This window comes from Hemicordylus capensis, chromosome 3, assembly GCF_027244095.1.
Source record: "Hemicordylus capensis ecotype Gifberg chromosome 3, rHemCap1.1.pri, whole genome shotgun sequence".
NCBI lineage: Eukaryota > Metazoa > Chordata > Lepidosauria > Squamata > Cordylidae > Hemicordylus > Hemicordylus capensis.
Genome location: NC_069659.1, coordinates 202,722,281 through 202,743,082, shown reverse-complemented (window position 1 = coordinate 202,743,082; position 20,802 = coordinate 202,722,281). Strand labels below are relative to the sequence as shown.

Below are 20,802 nucleotides of genomic sequence, written 5' to 3'. Positions count from 1 at the left end.
TGGAAGACCAGGAGGCTTCATTAGCGGCCTTCAGCTCTTCTGCATTGTTTGGTCTCATGTCTCTCATCCTTCTCTTGGCAATGCCCCATAGATTCTCTATGGGGTTCAGGTCAGGCAAGTTTGCTGGCCAATCAAGCACAGTACACTGTATACTTTTCGGAGGTCCGATATTGTTCTATTCTTCAATCCTTGTCTTCTTGGTTCCATGTAATATTCTAATTTTCTCCGGGGCCAGAAGTCCAGGGCCTGCAGAAGTCCTGGGGGCCCCCAGATGCTCTTGAGTCTGTCCTGAGTGGTGCAGTCTGTGCCCTCAAGATCCTACGTGTTAAAAAATGATGCTTAACTTGCCTGACCCAAAGGCCTTTAGGTCCAGGCTCAGAAATTATCTAGGTGCACCTCTGGTCACCCGCATGAATATCCAGCTCTGTCACAACCTCCTTCCCCATCTTTTACAGGTGGAGACCTAACAGCAGCTCTTCCACAGCACTCTCTACATCACCACCTGGCCATGTCTAGGCAGTCTCTTTCCGCATGCGTTGGAATGATTTATAACTCCACACCGATGCCAAGCTAACCACCCAGCGGGATTCTCCATTAGACATGCCGTCCGCTTCAAGGGGCCGGTTTGTATGTTAAGTGTCTGCTGTTTTTTACTGTTAACTCCGCAGGAATCTCTTTCCAGGTATGTCAAGACCTACCTGCTTCCAGACAAAGCGCGGATGGGCAAGAGGAAGACATCCGTCAGGAAGAGGACCGTGAGCCCCATTTACAACGAGGTGTTGCGGGTAAGGATGGATAAAAGTGTGGGGAGGGACGGAGCAGGGAAAGGGCTGTGGCTCGGCGGCAGAGCATCTGCTTTGCGTGCAGGAGGTCCCAGTTTCAGCACTTGGCAGCAGCTTCAGGTAGGGCTGGAAAGACTCTTACCTGAAACTCTGGAGAGCTGCTGCCAGTCAGAGTAGATAATACTGAGCTGTGGAGATAGGAAGGAACATAGGAAGCTGCCTTCTGCTGAGTCTGACCATTGGTGCATCTAGCTCAGTACTGTCTGCACAGACTGGCAGCAGCTTCTCCAAGGTTGCAGGCAGGCGTCTCTCTCAGCCCTCTCTTGGAGATGCTGCCAGGGAGGGAACTTGGAAATGAGATGCTCTTCCCAGAGCAGCCCCATCCCCTGAGGGGAATCTCTTCCAGTGCTCACATGTTTCCCATCCAAATGCAAACCAGGGCAGACCGTGTTTAGCAAAGGGGGAAACTCGTGCTTACTACCACAAGACCAGAGCCACCTAATGGCACAGTGGGGAAGCAACCTGCCTAGAGAGCAGGAGGTTGCCGGTTCGAATCCTCACTGGTGTGTTTCCCAGAATGTGGGAAACTCCTCTGTCGGGCAGCAGCGATATAGGAAGGTGCTGGAAGGCATCGTCTCATACTGCGTGGGAGATGGCAATGGTAAACCCTCCTGTAGTCTACCAAGAAAACCACAGGGCTCTGTGGGCGCCAGGAGTCAAAATCGACTCGGCAGCACAACCTTTCCTTTCCTTTCCTACCACAAGACCTGTTCTGCCCCAATTTTAGATGGATAGATGGTCTGACTCGGCAGAAGGCAGCTTCTTATGTAAGCCATGATATTATCATCACCACCACTATACTGTGCCTCTTTCCAACAACAAAATAAGTGACCAAATGTTTAAAAAAGGAACAAGAAAATAGTTCCCTGTCCCAAAAGGGCCCACAGTCTTTAAAAAAATAAATAAAGGGGAGACACCCGCAACAGCCCCTGATAACAGGAATGCTATGCTGGGCTGAATAGGGGCAGTTGCTCTTTGCCTGCTAAATATAATAATTCTGAATATATCACAGCTGTTTTGGGCTGGGATCAGACACTTTCTGTTAGAGTCAGGAGAAGAAGGTGGCTGCTTCCTCTCTCTCTCTCTTTTTTCTTCCACCAGGGGCGTAGCAAGGTTGGACTGGGCCCAGAGACACGATTTTAAAATGCCCCCCCCCCAAAGTCCAGGGCCTCCGCACAACCCAGGCCCCCAAGGATTTAAGTCTGATATTCCAAAATAAGTGTGCTGCCTGCAAATACATTTCACTGAATACACACACACACATCACAATATATAGTGATATACATTGAGTACTATACATTTGTATTACTTTTAATGCCTAGAACACACTAAAAAGATGAATTATTAAAATGGGCCCCTTGCTGCAGATTAGCAAAGGAGACTTTCAACCATGCAGGGTGAGCCTATGTCTGTTTTCTCAGAATTCTGAACAAATTCAGTCAAGTTTGATTGCAGGAGGTTTTTCACAGGAGGCTTTTAAAGCCCTTTAAGACACATCTCCTCTGGAATGGAGGTGCTGCATTCCCATGTTGGCCAGATTTACTCTGAAGTCCCTGCAAGTTATTGGGGAGCAGTTCACACACAAGAAAAATAAAATAAAATAAAAGCACCACACATGCTTCACAGTTCTCACTCAGACCTTCTGGGTTGCAAAACAACTTGAACATTTATAAATGAATGAATGAATAAATAAAATTAATAAAATACTGTTCCAGAAGTTTTTGCAATTTTCTGCCATGAAACAAGCCACTTATAGGACTTTTTAGATAGTTTTTTTAAGTCAGCAAATTTTCCAAGCTGTTTCGAAATAAATATTCAGAGACTTCTCGGTCCCTCCCCCCCCCATATCCAAGCTCTATGGCAAGCAGATCCCTATATATGGGGGGGGGGGGCGGGAAAGGTAACCACAAAAAGGAGTTCACACTCTACCTGGAAAATGCTGGTCTGGGTTAAGCAGGGCAGCAAGGGGTCTTCTGCTGCAGAGAACACTCTGGCTGCCTCCCCCTTCCTGGCTGGCTTGGGCCCTACTCGAGTTCAGGCTTCACTGCGGCCTACACGGAGGCCTCCGTGGAAGCCCCGCCCACCCGCCGATCCGCTGAGAGGCGCCCGGGAGAAAAGCAGCTTGCCTGCTGCTTGGATGGCCGAGCAGGAGGACCAGCAGGAGAGGGGGCCAAGAGGGCAAGGGGCTGAGAGGCTATGGGGCTGGGCAGGGGGCAATGGGGAGTCACATGAGGTGCCCCTGGGGTGCCCCTCCAGGCAGTGGGGCCCCCAGACAACTGTCTCCCCTTGCCCTATCATTGTTACGTGCCTGTCTTCCACCAACTTGCATCGCCTTCCACCATCTTCCACAGTAATGCTGACCAAGGAGCTGCCAGACCATTAACTGGGCCCTGTGGTATGATGTAACTGGGAGAACAGGAAGAAAAGGGAAGGCGAGCTGGCCCTGTGGGAGCAGCCATGACTTGTCCCCTTTGCTAATCAAGGTCTGCCTTAGTTTGCATTTAGATGCGTAGCTACATGTAAGTGCAATAAGATATGGGGCCACAGCTCAGTGGCAGAGCATCTGCTTTGCATGCAGAAGGTCCCAGGTTCAATCCCTGGCAGCATTTCCAGGTAGGGCTAGGAGAGAGACTCCTGCCTGTAATGTAGGAGAAGCTGCTGCCAGTCTGGGTAGACAAGAGTGAGCTAGATGAGCCAAGGGTCTGACTGGATAGAAGGCAGCTTCCTATGTTCCTAAAAGCAAAACGCATGCATGTTTCAAGGAGAGGAGAGCTGGTCTTGTGGTAGCAAGCACAACTTGTCCCCTTAGCTAAGCAGGGTCAGCACTGGTTGCAGATGAGGGAAAACGTGTGAGCACTGGAAGAGATTCCCCTCAGGGGATGGGGCTGCTCTGGAAAGAGCAAGTGCCTGCTTGCATGCAGAAGGTTCCAAGTTCCCTCCCGGGCAGCATCTCCAAGATAGGCCGCGAGAGAGACTCCTGCCTGCAACCTTGGAGAAGCTGCTGCCAGTCTGTGAAGACAATCCTGAGCTAGATAGACCAAGGGTCTGACTCAGTATCTGGCAGCTTCCTATGTTCCTAAACTCTCTTTCTCCTTCTCGGCAGTATAAAATAGAGAAAATGGTTCTGCTGATTCGGAAGCTGAGTCTTTCGGTGTGGCACAATGACCCTTTGGGGAGGAACAGCTTCTTGGGTGAGAGGGAAGTAGACCTGGCCGGCTGGGACTGGAGGAACAATAAGCTGAACTGGTATATGCTGAAACCCCGGGTGAGGGTGCTTCAGCCAAGGAGGGATTCTCCTTCAAGATATGCCTTCAGGGTTGTGTGTAAAGCGCAAGGGCCTGATCTGTAAAGTGAGAGTTTGCAACGGATGGACCACCACAGAGCAGAGGCTCAAAAACAACTCAGGCAGCAGCGATGTGTAGAGGCTACTGCAAGCATCACTGAAATGTGAGCTCTGCCTGCAGTTCCCTTGATCTCAGGAAAGGAAGGCAAGCAAAAGCAGGATTTCAGCTTAGCAAAGATTTCCCATCTAGTCCCAGGAGCAGAGCCACCATTGGGCAAATAGGTTCAAAGAACCTGGGCCGTTGTTAATCTGGGGCCGCACCTCGCGGCCCCGACCTGCCCCCATATCTGACATCAAACGTGTGTGTGTGTGGGGGGGGTAATTTCACTCTCTTCATTACCCCATTTGGTAATGAAATCGGCCTTTGCTGCATTGGCAGCGTGAGCTGGAGTGACTCTCCTTGCCTTTAAAGAGAGAGTGTTCTGGTGAGAAATGGACAGTGGCTGCTCTCTGACTCCTCCCTTCTATATTTTCAGCCACAGTTTTTTTCTGCAACATTTCTGAACATTGCAAAAATGCCCGAATTTTGTGCACGAAAATCAGCTTGTAGCTCCCAAAATTCCGGAAGTGCGCTTCCCTTGTGGGTGTGGATATGCTTAACATAACAACTCCAGTAAAAGTCTCCTGGCTTGAAGAAATTTGGGGGGGGAATGGGAAAAACACTTTGGGAGTGGCGATATGGCCTCTGAGATATGAGTTCGTGGAGGAGTGCATTAAATTGAGGGGGAACTCCTCAAATCCATAGGGGAAATCTGCACACTGGTTCCAGAGCACCAGCTCTGATCATCAGCTGGTCAAAAATCCATGTGTTTATGCGCATTTTGCCTATCGTAGACTTTTCTGTTGCAGTCTCTCTCTACAATCAATTGCGTTGACCATCGAGGAGTGATAAACCTGTCCATTAAGTACATCCCACCAGGATCCCTAGGTAAAAAAAACCCCTTGTGCCTTCAGAAAAATGTTTCAGGCTGCTAACAGGGAGACTCCATGAAATAGCCACTCTCGTGACTGTATATAACGAGGCTATTCACACCAGCAGCCCAACCCAGGCTAGGGCCGCCCAGACTGGGTTGGACTGCTCGTGTGGAGCACCAGGATTTTTCCCGATCCTGGTGCTTCCGCCCCCGCTAGTCCAACTTTTTAGCCCGGCGATTTGCCGAGGCTAAATGAACAGAGGTTTGTTTAACTGGGGTTCGTTTAACCGAGGTTCATTTAACCTCACCAACAAACCGGGTTTATTTAACCTAGGTTCATTTCACTGAGGTTTGTTTAACCTTGCCAACAAACCATGGTTTGTTTAATCGAGGTTCATTTTAACTTGGTGGCGATCGTGCTCACTGGGCTCCCCCTCCCCTGGTCTGCTACCATTTCTAGCAGCGAGCTGGGGGAAGGAGTGGCTGCACCGAGTGCAGTGACTACTCTAGTGTGAGCGGCCGGCAGGAGGGGGAAGTGTCCCCACTCCCAGCTCTTACCTTTTCCACGCCGCCGCTCGTGTGGGTTTGTGGCATAGCGGAGGGAAGCACGGCTTCCACTCATCTGGTGACCAGCTGCCTTCCCCCACAGCCCTTGGAAGCAGCAGCCGACGGTCGCATGTGCAACCTCAACGTCTCATATATATTACCGGAGATTAGAACGGAATATATCCCTAGCCAAAATGCATAATGAATGACTTTTAATTTGGGGGGTTGCTCCTTTGCCCTCCACATGCAGCTCGCCTTGCACCATCCAGGCAGGGCCGGTGCCAGACTATTTTGTGCCCTTGGCAAACACATCGACACTCTGCGCCCCTCTGCGGTCTGCACCCAAGGCGGCTGCCTAGTTGGTCTAATGGTAGCCCCGACCCTGCATCCAGATCTGCCTCAGGAAACTGGTTTACTGTCATGCAGACATAGGAAGCTGCCTTATCCCGAGTCGGGCCAGTGGCCCATCTAACTCAGTGTTGTCTGCACAGACTGGCAGCGGCTCTCTCCCGGGTTTCAGGCAGGAGTCTTTCCCAGCCCTACCCAAAGATACTACCAAGGTTTGAACCTCCAACCTGCCCTATCCCCCAAAGATCAAGGAGTGCTCATGGGAACACAAGAAGCTGCCTTCTAGTCAGGCCCTGGGTCCATGTAGCTCAGCATTGTCTACACTGACTGGCTGCGGCTTCTCCAAGGCAGGAGTCTTTCCCAGCCCTTCTTGGAGATGCTGCCAAATATTTAACCTGCAGCCTTCTCCATACGGAGCAGATGCTCTGCCACTGATCTATGGCCCCACCCCATATTATAAAGTAAAGAATGGTTTCACTTGTTATCAATGTCATGTTTTCCTTGCACAGGGCAGTACACACAGTCTCCCTCCTATTTTATGCTCACAACAACCTTGCAAGGTAGGCGAGATTGAGTGAGAGCAACTGGGTCACCAGTGAGCCCCGCTAATGAGCAGGGATGTGAACAGGAATCTACCTGCCCCAGTTTATCCACTATAGCACATTTTACTGTCCATTGGGATCTGTTTTATTAAGACTTTTGGATGAAGGAAGCTAACATACTTCTTGGTAACCAACCAACTATGTCTCTTGATCCTTCATGGCAGGTCGAAAGACCCCTCCGTCTGGGGAGGTCCATATCTGGGTCAAGGACACCAAAGATCTGCCCCAGTTACGTCCCTCCGGAGTGGGCTCCTTTGTGAAATGGTAGGTGTGTCATGGGGCGGGGGGTGGATTTCATACCCACACGGACCCAAGCAAGCACAACCATATGCTTCCATGGTGCTCATTCATCACACATACCTTCGCTGACAAAGAAATGCTCAGAGGTGTCCCTACCACTTTAAACCCTAAGCAGTTTAGAGCCAACATATCTGAACATGACTCCACCCACCATATAAGATCCATGAGGGAAGCCCTCTTTTTGTTTCTCACCTCTGTCTGATGCTCAGTTGGTGGCGATGCAGGACAGAGCTTTTTCGGATCCCCCACTCTGTAGAACTCCCTGCCACTTGAGGTTCACTTGGTGGTGCCTTCCCTGCTCGTTTTCCAATCATCTCTTGATATTTTTTTTATCCCAGCAGGCCTCTTAAGTGTGTTAAATGTTGCCACTATGAATTCCGCTCTCTTGGCTTGGGATCCAAGTTCCATCGTGGATATTAAAGTAATAATAAATAGTAATAGCTAGGCTCCGGAGGGCTTGAATTCTGTTTGCTTAGCTGAATGACTGGAAAAAATAAGTGGAAGATGACATTTCTCTGTCGCCATTCTGCCTGATGTCAGATGCTCTTTCTCCCTTGCAAGCTACGTTCTTCCAGACACCAGTAAAAAGAGCTACCAGAAGACCCTCATTGTACAGAGGGACTCCAACCCAGTGTTTAACCACACCATCGTGTACGACGGCTTTCATACAGAAGATCTGAAGGATGCCTGTGTCGAGCTGACCGTCTGGGATCATGAGAAACTGACCAATCACTTTCTGGGAGGGATCCAGCTGGGACTTGGGACAGGTAATAACGAGGCCCTTTCGCCTCATTCCAGTTTCGACATGAAACATGTTCTCCTTGCCCAGAAAATATAAACAGGGAGAGCAGACATCCAAAGGGCATGTTTTGGACCGCAAATCAAAATGGAAAGGGCTTCTCTTCAGAAGCGTGGCTGGGCGGAAATTAGAATTCACAGCAAGCCAGGCCTCTGCACCATTGAAATCAATGAGTACCGTTCATTTCCCATTAATTTCCCATTAATTTTAGTAGGATGTAGTCATGACTAACATAGCCCGGATGATTTCAGGGGTTGAACCTGAAGCCATCAGCATGCAAGTTGTACACTGGACTCGGGTCAGGACATCCTAAAATGAATGACAGCGAATGCCCACTAAAATGCACTGGTTCTTTCCAAATGGCAAGGGGACTGCATGGAATTTCTGAATGGCCAATGGAGAGGAGAGGAGAGCTGGTCTTATGGCTGCAAGCATGACTTGTCCCCTTAGCTAAGCAGGGTCTGCCCTGGTTGCATATGAATGGGAGACTAGAAGTGTGAGCACTGTCAGAGATTCCCCTCAGGGGATGGAGCTGCTCTGGGAAGAGCAGAAGGTTCCAAGTTCCCTCACTAGCATCTCCAAGATAGGGCTGAGAGAGATTCCCGCCTGCAACCTCGGAGAAGCCACTGCCAGTCTGTGAAGACAATACTGAACTAGGTAGACCAATGGTCTGATTCAGTATATGGCAGCTTCCTATGTTTCTAAGCAGTGCATCTTAGTGGGCATTCCCTGTCATTCTTGACTATATGATCCTATTGATATATTTGTGCAAGAGTTTGTTTCAATTTGTCGCTTAAGATGATGGTGAAATGCAGCAGTCATGCTAACTGAGGAAAGAGGCACCTCTTAGAAAGTGGTCTAGTTCTCTTGCATTTAGCAGGGGGAGAGCAACTGTCCCTCTTCAGACCAGTACACTGTCCCTACAGTGGCTGTTGGCTGGCGTCTCTCTTGTGTCTCTGTGGGGCAGGGAACCATCTTCTCCTTGCTTTTGCTATGAAAGCTGTTTGGGGAATTTTTCTGCTCGAGAAGCAGGGTAGACAAGTGAGGGGGATAAATAAGAAGTGGGGCAAAGACCGGCCTTGCTGAAGGGGCCCCTGCTGACTGGGCCGAAGGGCACCTTCTCAAAATGGCGGCTCTCTCGTATCCCACAAGAGGGGGAGCAACTGTCCCTATTCAGCCCAGCCCAGTGTCCTTCCCAGTGGCTGTTGCTGGCGTCTCGTTGGTGTTTCTTTTTCGCCTGCAAGCCCCTTGGAGGCAGAGAACCATCTACTCATGCCTTTTGCTGTGGAAGCCCCTTTGGGAACCTTTTCTGTGGAACGGCAGAGGGGACAGCTGCTCCATAAATAATAAATGAGCAGCCCCCCTCAGGCAAAGGTCGGCCTCGTTAAGTACCTGCTGACCAGGCTAGGGGGCACCTTCTCAAAATGGCGGCTCTCTTCCATTTAGAGGTGCTGTCCCTGTCCAGCCCAGCCTAGGTGGCTGTTGCTTGGGCTCTCCTTTGTCTTTCTTTTTAGACGGTGAGCCCCTTGGGGCAGAGAACCATCTTCTCACTCCTGTTGCCTTGGAAACTGCTTTGGGGACTTTTCCGGTGGAAAAGCAGAGGGGACAGCTGCTCAGTGAATAATGAATGAGCGGCCCCCTCAGGCAAAGGTCGGCCTCGTTAAGGGGCCTCTGCTGGGCCAAGAAGCGCCTTTTCAAAATGGCGGCCGGGGAGAGCAGCTGGCCCTATTCAGCCTAGAATAGCATCCCTCCCAGTTGCTGGGGGTCTCCCTTGTGTCTCCCTCCCTTAGATTGGGAGCCTCTTTGGGGCAGGGAACCATCTTTTCTCCTTGCTGTTGCTATAGAAATTCCTTTGGGAACTTTTCTGTGGAAAAACAGAGAGGACAGCAGCTGCTCAGCGAATAATGAATGAGCAGCCCTCTCAGGCAAAGGCCGCCCTCCTTCAAGGGGCTCCTGCTGACTGAGCCAAACGACACTTTTCCAAAATGGCGGCTCTCTTCCATTCAGCAGGGGGAGAGTAGCTGGCCCTGTTCAGCACACAAAGTATAGCAGCCTTCCCAGTGGCTCTTGCTAGGATCTCTCCGCGTCACCCACCCCTCTCTCTCAGCTTGTTTTAGACCATGAGCTCTTTTGGAGCAGAGAGCCATTTCCTCATCCCTTTTGCTATGTAAACTGCTCTGAGAACTGCTGTGATATATATGTGTTGCAGCTGGGGACAATGGGAGTTGTAGTCCACCAACATCTGGAGAGTCTCAAGTCGGCCATCCCTGCTTCCGAGACCAGTGTCGTTGAGCCTGGAAGAGCCTGTGGGTTAAATGAGTGGCCTTGAGTAACAGGGTTGCCAACCCTGACTGGAGCTCTTCCTGCAAGGTTCCCCCTGCTCCCATTTTTGTAATGCAATATCTGTCACCACACCAGGCCAGAAGAACCTCCAGGATTACTTTCAGTAGTGGATCCTGGAGGGCAGGGCTGGCAAACCTCAGGTCGCTCAAGAAAAACAGCTAGATCTAACCGCTGTGACTATACTGTATTTACCTGAATACAAGACTAGGTTTATTCCAAGTATTTTGATCTTAGAAATCAGGAGGTCATCTTCTATTCAGAGTCCTGTTATTTTTGAGTCAATGTAGGTATAACTTGAATGTAACCTCTACTTTTTAAGGGGATCATCTTAAATTCAGAGTCATCTTCCATAGGGTATTTCCATTTTAGACAGTCAATGGTGCTTTTCTTCTGTGTTTGACAAGGAACACCATTAAGGGAGGAGAGCTGGTCTTGTGGTAACGAGTATGAATTGCCGCCTTTGCTAAACAGAGTCCACCCTAGTTTGCACTGAATGGGAGTCTACATGTGTGAGCACTGTAAGATATTCCCCTCAGGGGATGGGGCCGCTCTGGGAAGAGCACCTGCACACTTGCATGCAGCAGGTTCCATAACTCAGTGGAAGAGCATCTTTTTACTTGCATGCATAAGGTTCCAAGTTCTCTCCCTGGCAACTCCAAGACAGGGCGGAGAGAAACTCTGGCCTGCAGTCCTGGAGAAGCCGCTGCCAGTCTGTGTAGACAAGACTGAACTAGATGGACCAATGGTCTGACCCAGCCTGAGGCAGCTTCCTATGTTCCTATGATACACACAGTCCTACCATGAACGTGACTGCTTGCAGCAGAGATTATGACCTCTCAAAAAAGGAGCACGATCATAGGTTGCCCCTTTTCATAGCCGCTGATACAGCAGTTCGTAGGAATATAGGAAGCTGCCTCATACTGAGTCAAACCCTGGGTCCATCTAGCTTAGTACTGTCTACACTAGGGATTCTCAATGTTGGGTCCCCATATATTATTGGACTTCAACTCCCATAATCCCCAGCCCCAGCGGCCTTTGGCTGGGGATTATGGGAGCTGAAGTCCAATATCATCTGAAGACCCAATGCTGAGAATCCCTACTCTACACTGACTGGCAGCGTCTCTCCAAAGTTTCAGGCTGGAATCTTTCTAGCCCTACCTGGAGATGCTGCCAGGGATTGAACCGAGGACCTTCTGTATGCAAGTCCTACGGTGGGCATTCTAAAATGAATGGCATTGAATGCCCACTGAAATGCACTGGTTTCTTCCTAATGGCCATGAAATGCACCGAATGGCCATTTGGAAATGCCATGCATTCCTATGGCCATTTGGAAGGAACCAGGGTATTACAGTGGGCATTCCCTGTCATTCATTTTAGCACATTCCCTCGAGTCCTCATGATCAAATGCATGGTGTCAGCCTAGCGGACATAGGACCCTTGGTCTGTCTGTCTGAGTATTGTCTACACCAGGGATTCTCAACGTTGGGTCCCCAGATGTTATGGGACTTCAACTCCCATAATCCCAACCAAAGGCCGCTGGGGCTGAGGATTATGGAAGTTTAAGTCCAATAACTTCTGGGGACCCAACATTGAGAATCCCTGGTCTACACTGACTGGCAGCAGCTCTCCAAGGTTTCAAGCAGATGTCTCTCCAGCCCTACTTCCACTGAACTTCCGCCCCATCCCCCAAAGGGAATATCTGACAGTACTCACATGTAGACAGCCATCCAAATACAAACCTGGGCAGACCCTGTTTAGCAAAGGGGATCATTCACATTCTCTACCCCAAGACCAGCTCTCCTCCTCCCCGAGGCTCACTTGTTTCTTGTTTCTTTCAAAGGCTCCAGCTATGGGATTGCCGTTGACTGGATGGACTCCACACAAGAGGAGGTCGCATTTTGGCAGGAAATGATGACCACGGCGAATGAATGGATTGAAGCGTCCCTGCCTTTGCGCTCTCTGGCTGGAAAAAGGAAGCTGAAATGAACAGCTGGCAGCAGCCCACAGAGGAACGGAGAACCGTTTACACAGAGAAGAGGGCCAATGCAAAGCTGGCTGACCTCAGGATTGCCTGTGCAATGCACTTCGAAAGGACAAGGTATTATTACTCATCCCAAGAGAGGACTGAGCGGATTTTACATCCCAGCTAGCTGAAAGACCTGCTGCTCGTCACCTCTCCATCATCTAGACCTTAGATTTTATTCGACTTTGGGTTTGTACCCAGAGAGCAGGGAAGAAATGGTGTAAATATGTTTATAGTTTATTTTATTACAGTGTCCATGATGCTGTTTCGTTTGTGCCTCCCCATAGAGGAAGTTATGACAAAACTTTGGCTAGTACAGCCACCAGTACACACAGTATCACAACAAAGTTGAAGCAAACCATGATGCAAATGAAACATGAAAAATCTGTACTAGGATATGCCTGGGTTACCAGCTCTCCAGGATCGACTGAGGGTTCTCCAGGAGCTGGCATTCATCTCCCATCCACATGTTATGTTCAACACTTGTACAGGTGCACAATGTATACAGGTACAGATCTGTACACAGGTACACTCATTCACATGTTATGCTGAACACAGGTACAGAAGTACCTCTCTATACCAGGCATTTGAAGGGCCTGTATCCAGGTTCACTTTTGAAAGGAACACAGGTACAGTACAGTCATTCACACAAACACATGTACAGCATAATGTTTGAATCGGGCTCAGAATGCTGAAGATTTTAATGGTTTGATATAATGAAAAATATTTCATTAGCGAGTCTCCAGGAAGCACTTCAGTCTGCTATCGGACCACAATCCCATTTCTGACCTTTTGTGTGCTGACCCCTGGAAACAAGTGTTGAATACAGTCTAATCCAACAAGGTACTTCCTACATCCTTAAAGGGGAAGGGGCATACCCCAAGAGGGATCCCTGTGGGATTTTAAAGACGAAAAGATTTATTGGGGTCCCTGGTGAAAGAGCCTCTTGTCCACAAAAACATTTGTTGCAATAAATCCACCAGTCTGTCTGACTGGTACAAGATTGGAGAAGGTCCAAGGTTGAAATCATTTAATGTTGGGGTACTGTAACAGACTTCACATGGCTACCCCTCAAGAATTTAATACGGGCAACTTACACCTTAACTGCTGCAAAATCCTGAATGCCTGTGTTCTTGCTTCGTAAGTTTAGACCACAGAGAATCTAGTAAGGGGGCCGGGTGACAGGCCACAGAAGAATTAAGCCTTCCTCTGCTGTAAGAGTTCTCAGCCGATGCCATTGTAATCCCCATATGTGGTTGGACTGCAATTGTCATCACCATGGTGGCTGGGGATGATGGGAGTTGTAGTCCCAACAGCTGGGGACCCAAGGCTGATAAACCCTACCTGACTATATCCTAACTGGCTGCAGTGGTCTTCAGGTGGGGGCCTTTCCCACCCCCACCCACCTACTTGAAACTGTATATTCAGTCATAGGAACATAGGAAGCTGCCATATACTAAGTCCAACCATTGGACTCTCTAGCTCAATATTGTCTACCCAGACTGGCAGCGGCTTCTCCAAGGTTGCAGGCAGGAGTCTCTCTCAGCCCTACCTTGGAGAAGCCAGGGAGGGAACTTGGAACCTAGATGCTCTTAGCAGCTGCATCCTTTGAAGGGAATATCTCACAGTGCTCACATGTGGTCTCCCATTCAGACCCTGCTTAGCTAAGGGGACATCATGTTTGCTACCACAAGACCAGCTCTCCTCTCTATATGATGTCTGCAAAGAATGGATCTTTGACAAGCCAGGCATGTTCTCTCTCACTGAGTTGTGGTCTCTCCTCTGGCATCCAAAGGCTTTATTTATTTGACAGAGCTGTGCTCTTTAGTGGACGCATTAAACGTCATTACTCAGATTTCCCTTCCTTCCTTGCCGTTCCTGTTAAGGCAAACCTATGCAAATAACTCTCTTTGTAACGGGTATGTTCATATAACCAAGATGTCCCTTACCTTCATCAGGGGCAAATATTTGGCACTTTATTCTGTTCATTTCATAATCTGCGTTTCAATGAACTCTAATTTAAGAGAGAGTGCTTTATAGGATATTAATTAATAGTTAATACTGTGGTTAATAGTAATCACAGTAGCAGATTACGCTGTCCTTCAATCTCTTTGCAGGATGATCAGGCAAATACGTGGCAATACCATCTCTCTTTTACTTTAACAGTTGAAAACACTTTATAAACCCGCAAAATAGGTACTGGTCAATGTCATGAACAGGCCTGGAAGGCTTTTGACAAGTGTGAAGATACTGTCCTTGTTCTCTACGCTTCACAACCTGGCTATATGACTTTTATGCATTTCACTGGGAAGCAGGAAAAATATTTCTTAATGCTGTAGGGCCTTGTGCCTTACACCTATGAAAACATGTCTTGATGTTTAACTTATACCTAATAAACCAAAAGATTTTGTTTGTCCTTCTCAGTTCTTCATTCTGAAACACTTTGCTATTTTTTTCTCTCCACTGCAAACCTGTATTAATGGTCTGCAACATGCAGACTGGATCAGCCAGACACATCTTCAGACGGTAGAGCTCCATCATCTATACCTTAGATTTTATGTGACATTGGGTAGATGCCCAGAGAGCAGGGAAGAAATTGTGTAAATATGTTTATAGTTTATTTTATTACAATTGTCATGAGGAAGAGCGGGATATAAAATGTAATAAATACATACATACATACATACATAAAGTGGTGTTTTGGGGTCCCCAACCCCATCCAAAAGAATTGTCCCTTTTCTAAGCAGGAGTCACCTTGGTTTGCATTTGGATGGGCAATTGCAAGTGAATGCTGGAAGATATTCTTCTTAAGGGATGGCCCCATAGCTCCGTGGAAGAGCATCTGCATGCTTGCGTGAAGAAGGTTCCAGGTTCAAGCCCTGGTAGCATCTCCAGAAAAAGACTGCTGCCTGAAATTCTTGGAGAGTTGCGGCCAGTCAGTGTAGAATGTAGACAAATCTTAGCTAGATGGACCAATGGCCTGACTCGGTGAATGGCAGTTTCCAAGAAGATTTGCCCCAGTCAATCATCTTCTGAATTCTGGAAAATAAAAGGTGAAGGAAATGATGATGAAGGGAAGGATCCTGGCTGATATTCAGAGCAAGGAAGTATTGGTGCAGTGAAAGAGCAGTCCAGTGCAACTTGCCTAAAAAATGCCCACTGCCGTGGGGAAGCAGTACTTTTTGACACTCCCTTTCCCCAGGATGCCCTCAGTTAAGGTTACCAACAGGGTGACGTAACCTCAGGGCAACTTTAATTGTAAACCGCCCGGAGACTCAAGTTTTGGGCAGTATAAAAAATGTTAAACAAACAAACAAACAAACAAACATAAACCTTGTACACTGATCTGGGCTTCTCAGAGGAAGGGCAGAATATACATGTAAAAATAAATAAAATAAACCGCCCCTTATTAGCAGGGACTGCATTAATTTTAGCCCCAAATAGTCTGTCCCTCATGGGATGCCATTTGTCCCTTATTTTTCAGCTTACAGCCATCAATGACGGACTCACTTCGCATTCTCCAGGTATCAGGATCATGGAAACCATGCAAGTGATGGCTGCTCGATTGTGCTCATGGCTGAAGCTCTTTTCACTGGCTAACAATGCTTCTCTTTCTAGAAAGCAAAATGACATCACACCCAATTTGGCTGATCATGGTTATATCCATAAGTGGAGGAGAAGCAATCCAAGTTGGAACTCAAACCATGGTTTAAATTGAAAGCGGTTTTTTAAAAACCCAGCCACAGGCAACTGCACAGTGCCACCTGAACATATGTCCCCGAGGGCTGTGCAGCCCTCTGCTTCCCCACTGCACCGGTGCAGGTAGTTTGGAAATCCTATTAGGCTGTTCTCTTGCCCCGCTGGGACATCCTTGCGCTACATCAGCCAGTGTGCTTAAGATGCAACAGAAATGCTTTTCCACAGCTGAAGGTGCAGAGTGGCCTTCCTGGATGAAAAACGCACAAGCAGCCCTGAGGGTTATTTGAGTTGTGCCTGTGCACCCTTCCTATTTGGGGCTGTGTTTTCCAACAGAAATGAGCAGAGGCTCACATGAGAGTATGCAGTCAACAACACTGTCTCTGTCGGCGCTTCGCTGGCCCCCATGCCTAACTTATCCCAGCTGGTTGGTTGTTTCAGTGTACAGTGTGTATGCAGGTACAAATCTGTACACAGGTACAGTCATTCACAAGCTATGCTGAACACAGGTACAGAAGTGCATTTCCTATCTGTAACCTGCATTTGAAGGGCCCGTATCCAGGTTCACGTTTAACATGAACACAGGTACAGTCATTCACACAAACACCAGTATGCGTGTACAGACATCCGCACATTTGCACAGCATAAATTTCTGAATCGGGCTCTAGGCTTCTTCCCAGGATGTCCCTTAGCAGAGTCAATCATCAATCCAGGTTCTTCCTTAGCAGCTAACTGTATCCCCTGAGCAGACACATGCAAGCTAGCTTTGCCCATTGATAAATCTGAAAACTTCCTTGGAGAGAGGCAGTGATTGCTGGAGGGTATTGTCGTGCCCCTGATCACCTTTTCCCATCCATTCTTTACTGCTGCTTATCTGATCTCTCCTTTGCTAGCCAATGGCTCCTCCCCTTCCAATCCCCTGATAGAAAAAGCAATTGAAAGAGAACTAGGACAAGCAGCAACAAAGAAAGGCCTGATTCACACCGGCATCCAAAGCTAGGTTTAATGTGGGTTACCAACATTAGGTTGATTGCGGGAACCCATGCCAAGATGAATTATGGCCCGAGCTGAAGCTGAGATGCTTGCCTTGGAGTGGAGTCACACAATCACACTCATGACAATAACCCGAATTAAACCTAGATTCAGACAACTGTGTGGACTCGACCAAAGCATGGAGAAAGGCGACCATGGACTCTCTAATCTTCCACCAGCTTGCTCTGGCCACCTCGAAGAGAGCTCCAAAATCCCCAGAAGGCAGAGCCCTGACTTATGTGTGGCTAGATTCCCCAGAGGTTGAGTACAACATCTGGATCCTGAACAGGATCCTGTTCACAGTTCTTGCCCCATCTTGGCCGAGCACCCAGACAGGCCAGAGGGGGAGGTCCCGTGGGGTGCCAGGAGGCAAAGAGCAGAGGATCAGCCAAGGGTGGGTATCAGATGCGGACAATGAGGCCAGAGGCATGGCTGAGGAACAGCAAGCTGATGAAGGGCCAGAGGCAGAAGATGCAGCGAGAGAGCTGGGCTGGTGGCTGGATACCAAAGGCGAATACTCAATCATACTACCTAGGAAGCTGCCTTACATGGACTCAGACCATTGGTCCTTCCCTCTCAGCACCGACTACCTGACAGAAGCTCCCCAGGGTCCCACAATGGCTCCTCCCTCCCTCCCTCCCTCCCTCCCTCCCTGGGGATTCCAGGGGCTGAAGCTCAGTCCTGCTGCATGCTAAGCAGAAGCTCTACCGTTGAACTACAGCCCTCTCCCCGCAACTCGGCCTGCTAAAAACCTTTTGTGTTTTTAGTAGCACCAACACCCTAAACAACTGAGCTAACCAGCCAGCTTCTGCTCAGAGGTTTTAAACAGGATGGGTGTGTGTTCTTCTCCCTGGGTGGTGGTGGGGTCACCCTGAATGAGCCGACATTTGCTGATGATGGTGCTCAGCCCAGCACTGCAGCCGAGAGAATGCCCGGGACCCCCGCCCACCCACCCCTCCCTGGCCGGAGACCAATCTGCCAGCTGGCGGAAGGATTAAGAGGTGGGTAGCACCTAGGACTGGCTGCTAGAAGTCCCAGCAGGAGACCCCCTTCCTTCCACACCCTACTACTGCCATGCAGATGAATACTCACTTCGGCCAACTTTCATATTCTGAGCACACGTGATCCGTTTGCATGCCTGGCCCTTCAGTTCCAGTCTCCTGCAGAGGGCTGGAGACCTCCCAGCCCCCTTCCTTCCCACGCCAACATCCCATGTGCCAGTGGCTTTTCTTTCACGCAAAGCTGTACATTAGGGATCTGCTAAACCTCCACACCTCCTTGAGGAATTTCAGCTCGACTTTCCAAACCTCTGCTAGCTTCCCACAGTGGGCTGGCAAGCTGGATGCAATTTCGGTAGAGCCCATGTCAGTTGCTAGATCTGCTGGGAAACGGCTTTCAGTGTGGACTGGGGGAGTGATTCAGCACCTGGTTTATGCAGAGCCCTCCATGTATAACTATTATGTGGCTTTGCCTTTTGGGACAGACTCCCAGGGGTGCTCAGCCTTGGGTCCCCAGGTGTTGTTGGACTACAGTGCCCATCATCCCCAGCCATGTTAGCCTTTGGCCATCATAGGAACATAGGCAGCTGCCTTCTACTGAGTCAAACCATTGATCCATCTAGTGCACTATTGTCTACACAGACTGGCAGCGGCTTCTTCAAGGTTGCAGGCAGGAGTCTCCCTCACTCCTGCCTGGAGATGCCAAGGAGGGAACTTGGAACCTTCTGCATGCAAGGACGCAGATGCTCTTCTCAGAGCGGCCCCATCCCCTAAGGGGAATATCTTACAGTATTCACATGTAGTCTCCCACTCAAATGCAAACCAGGGTGGGCACTGCTTGGCAAAGGGAACAATGCATGCTTTCTGCCACAAAACCAACTCTCCTCCCATAAACTCCCATCGTGGCTGGGGATGATGGGAATTGTAGTCCAACAACATCTGGGGACTCAAGGCTGAGAATCCCTGCAACAGCTTATTCTGCAGAATTATTTGCAATTAAAATAAAAAATAAAAAGAAAAAGAAACAATAATAAAAATAAACAATAATAAAAATAAATAAAAATAAAGAATCAAGTGACTCTCTCATCATCTTGTCTTCACTTTCTCTGAGTGGAACCCTGTTTTTACAACTTCAGTCTCAGGAATGAGGGGACATCTGCAAGTTCCATTCCAGTGTGGGGATCCCTTTGCTCCAGCCAGAAACCGCAGGCGCCACCCCCTTCCCTCTCCCCCTACTACCCCACCCCACATTCTGCCACCACCTAGAACTCTGAGGAAATTTCACACATCACCATGACTCTGATTTTTACTATTGTTTTGCATGGCTCAGCTGTTCCCAGGAGACTTTTGGCCCCAGTCTCCAACAAACACAATGACGGAAAATGTGAGGTTTAAGGCATTCTCTTTGCAAAAACAGAAGGCTGCTGTTCAGTGCTGGAAGCTTTCTCTCTCTCTTTTTGCCAACTCAAGGGAGCTTACTAGTTTGCCCTCTCCCCACCTTGATGAAGACATCAAGATAAACTATATTTATGGGAAAAAATATATCAAAAAATGCACAAATTATGGGCTTGATCCAGCCAAAGTTAAACATAAACAACGACAAATATTTATATCCTACTTATCAACAAAAGCTTCCAAAGCGATTTACTTAGAGAAATAATAAATAAATCAAAGGGCTCCCACTCCCCAAAGGGCTCACAATCTAAAAAAACTACATGAGATAGACACCAGCAACAGTCACTGGAGGTCCTGTGCTGGGGGTGGATAGGGCCAATTACTCTCCCCCTGCTCAATCAAAGAGAATCGCCACGTTAAAAAGGTGCCTCTTTGCCAAGTTAGCAGGGACAAACGTTAAACTCTTGTAAGCTCCAATATTTCAATGCACAGACTCAGCTCTCCCATTGAAAGCAACGGGCTTTCATTGTGCTTAACTCTAGCTGGATCCTTCCCCATGTATATCATCCAAAATGCATATAATCCAGAATGGATACTAGCATAAAATATTTTTCGTGCCTCCATTGCGTCCCCTCTCCAAATCTGCATATGCTGCAGCAACTGGTGGTCTTGAGGTAGCAAAATGGGTAGTAACAAAATTGATAATACTGTGACCCGCTCAAGAACCACCAGGCTCGCAGCCCGATTTTCTGCAATCGTGGGAATAGCCTCCGTTTCTATTGCTGTTGCTTTGCATCTTTGATGGTTATATTATGCTTGTTTTTAAATCTTTTAATCAGATCTGTATTTTTATCTTTTTGCTGATATTCTTGCCTCCCCATCTCTGGCAACTTTTAAAAAGGCACTGAAGACATATTTGTTCACCCAGGCTTTTAATTAGCTGTATAGTTTTAATACTTTTAATGTTGGGTTTTAAATTATTTGAATGTTAATGATTTTAATGTTTATATTATTTTAATTGTAAACCACCCAGAGATGCAAGTTTTGGGTGGTATAGGGATATGTTAAATAATTAAAATAATAAACAAACAAATGATATTTTAATTGTGTGATTTTTGTAGTCTTGTGTTAACTTTTATGTGACCCACCTTCCGATGGTTTTAATGAAAAGAGGTATAGAAATTTAACAATAAAGAAAGAAACAGAACGGATTGCTCTGCGAGGCACCATTGCTGTGGGGACGGATGGGTCTATTGTGTGCTGTATCGGTGAGTTCCAGAGGCTCCTTGTTGTGTGACAAGCCATAGAAGAATGGGTTGGCAGAATGACAACAGAGTAGCACCATCCGTGTGTGTGCCCGTGTCTGAGTGTGATTGCCCTGAAATGTGCCTGACACAATTGTTGCTTCTTTCCTCCCAGGGGCCTGAAGGCGTCATGGCGCCAAGCCAGTAGACCTGTGAAACATCTAGCAGGACGTGAGACTTGACTGGCCATCTGCTGCGCCTGGCTTACTGGCCACAATGGCCTTCGGAGGGCAGCCCTGCTATGATCCAGAAAGGAGGAGATTCCTGGCCCGGACCCCCTTTTACAAACACACCCCCCCCCGCTCTGCCAGGGTTTC

General features: G+C 48.3%; 1 protein-coding gene across 2 annotated transcripts; it reads left to right on the top strand.

Moving 5' to 3' along the window:
* The first annotated feature begins 520 nt into the window (after positions 1 to 520).
* LOC128351763 (synaptotagmin-like protein 2) lies at positions 521 to 12,325 on the top strand. 2 transcript variants are annotated; one of them, XM_053311567.1, is made up of 5 exons: positions 521 to 785; positions 5,035 to 5,113; positions 6,760 to 6,859; positions 7,457 to 7,662; positions 11,878 to 12,325. In XM_053311567.1, exons 1-5 carry the CDS (start codon positions 630 to 632, stop codon positions 12,021 to 12,023), a joined length of 687 nt encoding a protein of 228 aa, XP_053167542.1. In that variant the 5' UTR covers positions 521 to 629; the 3' UTR covers positions 12,024 to 12,325. The 2 variants fall into 2 exon arrangements, with proteins under 2 accessions (XP_053167542.1, XP_053167541.1); XM_053311566.1 differs by lacking the exon at positions 521 to 785 and adding an exon at positions 2,738 to 4,107.
* The last annotated feature ends 8,477 nt before the right edge of the window (positions 12,326 to 20,802 follow it).

What these genes read in the sequence shown, in the direction of transcription:
- LOC128351763 (XM_053311566.1), top strand. Translation starts at nt 3,913, where the DNA reads ATGTTCCTAAACTCTCTTTCTCCTTCTCGGCAGTATAAAATAGAGAAA. An exon ending in GGTATATGCTGAAACCCCGG is followed by an intron (nt 4,108 to 5,034) that starts GTGAGGGTGCTT and finishes TTTCTGTTGCAG; the next exon opens with TCTCTCTCTACAATCAATTG. An exon ending in GTGGGCTCCTTTGTGAAATG is followed by an intron (nt 6,860 to 7,456) that starts GTAGGTGTGTCA and finishes CTCCCTTGCAAG; the next exon opens with CTACGTTCTTCCAGACACCA.